Here is a 4,575-nt window from a genome sequence, read left to right as displayed (position 1 = left end):
TTACTTCCTAAACCTTTCTTCTGTACAAGGAATTTCCAGAGAATCACCAAACACATATTCTATCATCATGGCCATAAGAAATGTGATCTAACTGCACATCTGTAACCCCAGCATTCTGAGAAGCTGAGAAAACCCCCAAGTTCAAGCCCAACCTGGGCAATTTAGCAATTTAGCATGACCCTGTCTCAAAAATTTTAAAAGGGATGGGGATGTAGCTCAGTGAGAAGGCCCAGGGTTCAGTCCCCAATTAATGCAAAAATACAAAACCCAAAACCAACCCAAAAAGCACGCAGAGCTGCAAACCTGGAAGAGTAGCCATTTACTTAATCAGAAGACTGTTCCCCAGCTAAATCTGTTCTTTATGTTTGTGTCCACAGTCAGCAAAGCAGCAAAGTCAAGCTACCACCCCAATAATTCAGTACAAGTACTATTTTCATTTGCAATTTCCAGATCATCAAAACCAAAACAGCGTTTTGGCTAAGTGCAGTTTTCCCCTTTTCTGTGGCTTTAAGGCCCAGCTGTGTTCACAACCAGTGACCTTTCAGATGAGCAGAGATTGACCTGTAGTTCACCAGACAGCAGAGAACCATTGTCTTGGTTTTAGATTAGTTAACCCATTTGCAAAGAACCTGTATCTTCCCTAATTTTGCTTTTTGGTTTTCTGAGACAGGGTCTCACTGTGCAGCCCAGGCTGGCCTTGAACTCAGTCATCCTCCTACCTCAGCCTCCCGAGTGCTGGGATTACAGGCGTGTGCCACCACCTGGCTGGAATCATGCCCTCCTGGCACAGCCCCAGCCCTTCTAAAACACAGACGCAGTGTGGATTCGTGAAGCCTCCACACAGCAGCCAGTGGCTGACAGAACCATGGGTGGAGGTGGAGTGCATAGGAAAGCTTGTCGCAGTCCCCCTGGAAACAGTCTCCCCATCAGCTGAAATGCGCCAACACGAGCTCCTGGCGGCTGCGGTCGGCCTCCAGGTCCAGGGACTCCATGGGCTCATACTCCTCCTCCAAGGGCTGCTGCACAGGCCCTGCCACTGGGGAGGACCAGACGTCCATGCCGTGTTCCAGGGAGATGTTGTGCAGGACGCAGCAGGCCACGACGATGTGACTGGACTTCTCAGGGGAGTACTGCAGCGCCCCCTTGGACCCGTCCAGGCAGCGGAAACGGGAGCAGAGCGTCCGCAGAGTTTTCTCCATCACACTGTGGGTTGCAGAGTGTGCCAGGTTGTAGCGATCTTCCGCGGGGGTTTTTGGGAGTGGGAGTGGGGTCATGAGCCAGGTGCGGAGAAAGAAGGAACTGTCACCTGTGTGAAGGCCCAAAGTTAGAAGTGATTACCAGGAAGACTGCAGACAGGAAGTGAAATTCAGCTAGCATACCAGTGCCTGTCTGTAATGCCAGCTATTTGAGAGGCTGAGACCGGAAGATCTTAAATTCAAGAACAACCTGGAAGCTTAGACACATTGGGGGGGGCAGGAAAGAGGGCTGGGTATGCACAGCGATAGAGTGCTTGCACAGCACGCCTGAGGCCTTGGGGAAGAAAAAAAGTGATATTACATTTACAGCTAAGCGTGCTGGCACATGTCTGTAATCCCAGTACCCAGGAAGCTGAGGCAGGAAGATCGTTGTGAGTTTGAGGCGAGCCTGAGATATACACAGTGAGTTCAAATTCAAGGCCAGACTTAACTGTAGAGGGAGACCTTATCTCAAAAAACAAAAAAAGAAACAGAGGATGGATAAGAAGACACAACAGCCTCTGAAGTGAAAAGCTCACCAGAACACTACAAAGTAAAGTAATATCCTAAGTAGAAGACATGAGTCTGGGCTGGGAATACCTTTGGTTAAAACCAACAGAAAAAATGCTGATACCAATGAAGGCCAAGTCTGAAAAAAGGTAGGAAACAGGAGGAGGCACTGAAAAAAAAAAATTTTTTTTCCTACTAATCCCTATGTAGGCTAAGCTTTCCTCAAACTTGGTACCAGCACTCAGAAGGCTGAGGCGAGAGAATCTCATATTCAAGGCCAGCCTGGGCTATATAGTAGTTCAAAGGCAACCTGGACTACCTAGTAAGACTTTGTCTCAAAAAAGCACCCCCATCCCCGCAAAACAACTCCTTCAAAAAACAAAAACCCTATCCATGGCATGTTATAATTCACAATTTCTGAAAAGCAAGATGCAGAAGAGCAAAAAATTCTATCAGGAGATTAAAAAAAACTTATAAGGAAAGTTTCTATTTACTATATAAACTTTCAGTTCTGGAAACACTACACAGAGATTTCAGAGGACAACAGTAACTTATGCTCGTGCTGAGAATAACAGTATGAAAGTCCCAGCATCTGTGGCCATCATCAGAGCTCAGGTGTTCTTCCGGGATAGTGTTACATATCAGGAGACCACTTAGTTGGGAGGCTGAGGCGGGAGGGTCTCTTAGAGCAGTGGTAGCAAAGCTACAGCACATGTCCTGCAGGGGGCTGTTTGAGTCACTGACATCATAAAAAATTCACTGTCACTGTCACAGACCCACAAGTTAAAAGACCAGTCTGGGCAACACAGCAAGAGCCTGTCTCAAATAGATTGGATAGAAAGACAGAGAAGCCAGTAGGAGCTCAGGTACGCTGCCTTTGCACATACTATCGTCACTAGAACCGTACTTTAAAAGAGGGCCTGGGAGAATCACACTAACAAAGAGAACGGGTACAAACAGTAACAGCCCAGGAAAAGGAAATGCAATCAGAAATCAATGAAAACAGCACACACCAGGCACTCCCCGGAAGTGACCTCGTGATCCACCACCCCGGGAGTGCTAGTGGAAACAAGGCAGGGTGCAGGGTGCAGCGCTCACACAGCAGTTTCTCTGTGGCCTTTCACAGCCCTGATTCACAGTGTCAGACAGATAGGGTCTCTCACGAGACAGGTCCTCAAAAACTGGGGACCGAGGAGAGGCCCTGGAGTAGCAAATCACACCATCATCACACTCTGACTGCCGGATACTTCAGCACATACTTCAGGCTGTTCAGGCAGTGCTAGGCACTGTTCCAAAAATAGTCTGATTTTCTTCCAATACCCGGAATTGAACTCAGGACCTTGCGCTTGCTTGCCAGGCAGGCGAAGTGCCACGGAGCTACATCCCTGGCCCTCAAGCCTTTTATTTTTGAGAGATTTGGGGTTTTTTTGGTTTTTGGTGTTTTGGTTTGTTTTGGTTTTTTTGAGACAGGGTCTCACTATGTAGTTGAGACTGGCCTGGAATTCACTATGTAGTCCAGGGTGGTCTCAAACTCACAGTGATCCTCCTGCCTCAGCCTCCCGAGTGCTGGGATTACAGGCGTGCACCACCATGCCCGGATAGAGATTTGTTAATTTGGCAGGCTGGCCTTGAACATGCATCCTCCAGCCTCAGCCTCTGGAACACAGAGATTTCGAGATTATTATCTAATCCTAACTCTGGCAGGTTAAATATTCATTTTATAAATGAGATCAAAATAATACCTCAGCTATCCTTTGCTATGTCAAGCAAAAGAAGGAGCTAGAAAGTAAATACTAATGTCAGAATCACTAAAACGATGGTGAAATGTGGTAAAGGAAATAAACAGATAAAACATCTATGATGAATGCCTAAACACAGAGATGCGAAATGATGTTTGTTGGTTTCTCTAGGCAGCCAGGCATGGTGGGGCACATCTGTAATCCCACTCAGGAAGCTGAGGCAGGAGGATCACTGCAAGTTCAGGGCCAGTCTGGGCCACATAGTGAATTCAAGGCCAGCAGGAATTATGCAACATGACACTGTCCCTTCCCCGCTCTCCAAAAAAGTGAGACCTTGTCTGAAAAAGTTTGTCTAGAAAATGATATGGGGGCGGATTCAGGACAAGCTACTTAATGTAATCTTTTGTCAAATGCTCCAGCAAATACAAGCACCATGGGAAAACACTCAGGAGGGAGTTAGGGTCAGAACTGCTGCTGTGATCAGTCATCCACAAGACATTCTGGCAGGTCTCACCCTAAATTGCTTCAGGACTAGGACAAGGAGCTGAAGCAGGAAGAGAGAGAGAAATTTAGGTAACTGCCCTGAAGGGATAGGAAAGGGTCCCTCTCAAGCAAAAACACACTAGGGACATAAAGGTGGATTGAGGCTAGCTCTACATTTGACAAACGTAGGACTATTCCAGAAATCTGATGAAGACACAAGCAGCTGTCTAATCTCTCCTTTCTCACTAAAACATCTAACAGTCACTCCTTCAGTTCCTGACAAGCTTCCCTGAGGGAATCATCCCACTGGCTGCATGAGCTCCAGTTTTCCAGTCACACAAATCATTTTTATTTGAAAATGAATGTCTACCAGCCTAGCCTACAGTGAGTTCCAAGTCAGTCCCAACTACATGAGACCCTGTCTCAAAAAACAAACAAAAAAAAATAAATAAAAATGAATGTCTAAGCCGGGTGTGGTGGCGCATGCCTATAATCCCAGTATTCAGGAGGCTGAGGCAGGAGGATCGCTGTGAGTTTGAGACCAGCCTGGGCTACACAGTGAGTTCCAGAGCAATCTGACCTACACAGTGAGATCCTGTCTCAAAAAG

The 4,575-nt window shown here is 46.8% G+C and overlaps 1 protein-coding gene across 1 annotated transcript in view; it reads right to left on the bottom strand.

The window, feature by feature from the left end:
• Positions 1-220: 220 nt before the first annotated feature.
• Harbi1 (harbinger transposase derived 1) overlaps positions 221-4,575 on the bottom strand; it is an 8,971-nt gene continuing 4,616 nt past the window's right edge. Inside the window, exon 2 of the mRNA XM_010612460.3 lies at positions 221-1,306. Within this exon, the coding sequence (XP_010610762.1) occupies positions 927-1,306 (380 nt within the window). The 3' untranslated portion in view covers positions 221-926. The remainder of the gene's footprint in view (positions 1,307-4,575) is intronic.

This window comes from Fukomys damarensis, unplaced genomic scaffold (assembly GCF_012274545.1).
Source record: "Fukomys damarensis isolate Sample0158 unplaced genomic scaffold, DMR_v1.0_HiC HiC_scaffold_27, whole genome shotgun sequence".
In the NCBI taxonomy this organism is placed as follows: Eukaryota; Metazoa; Chordata; class Mammalia; order Rodentia; family Bathyergidae; genus Fukomys; species Fukomys damarensis.
This window is presented reverse-complemented; position numbering and strand designations above follow the sequence as displayed.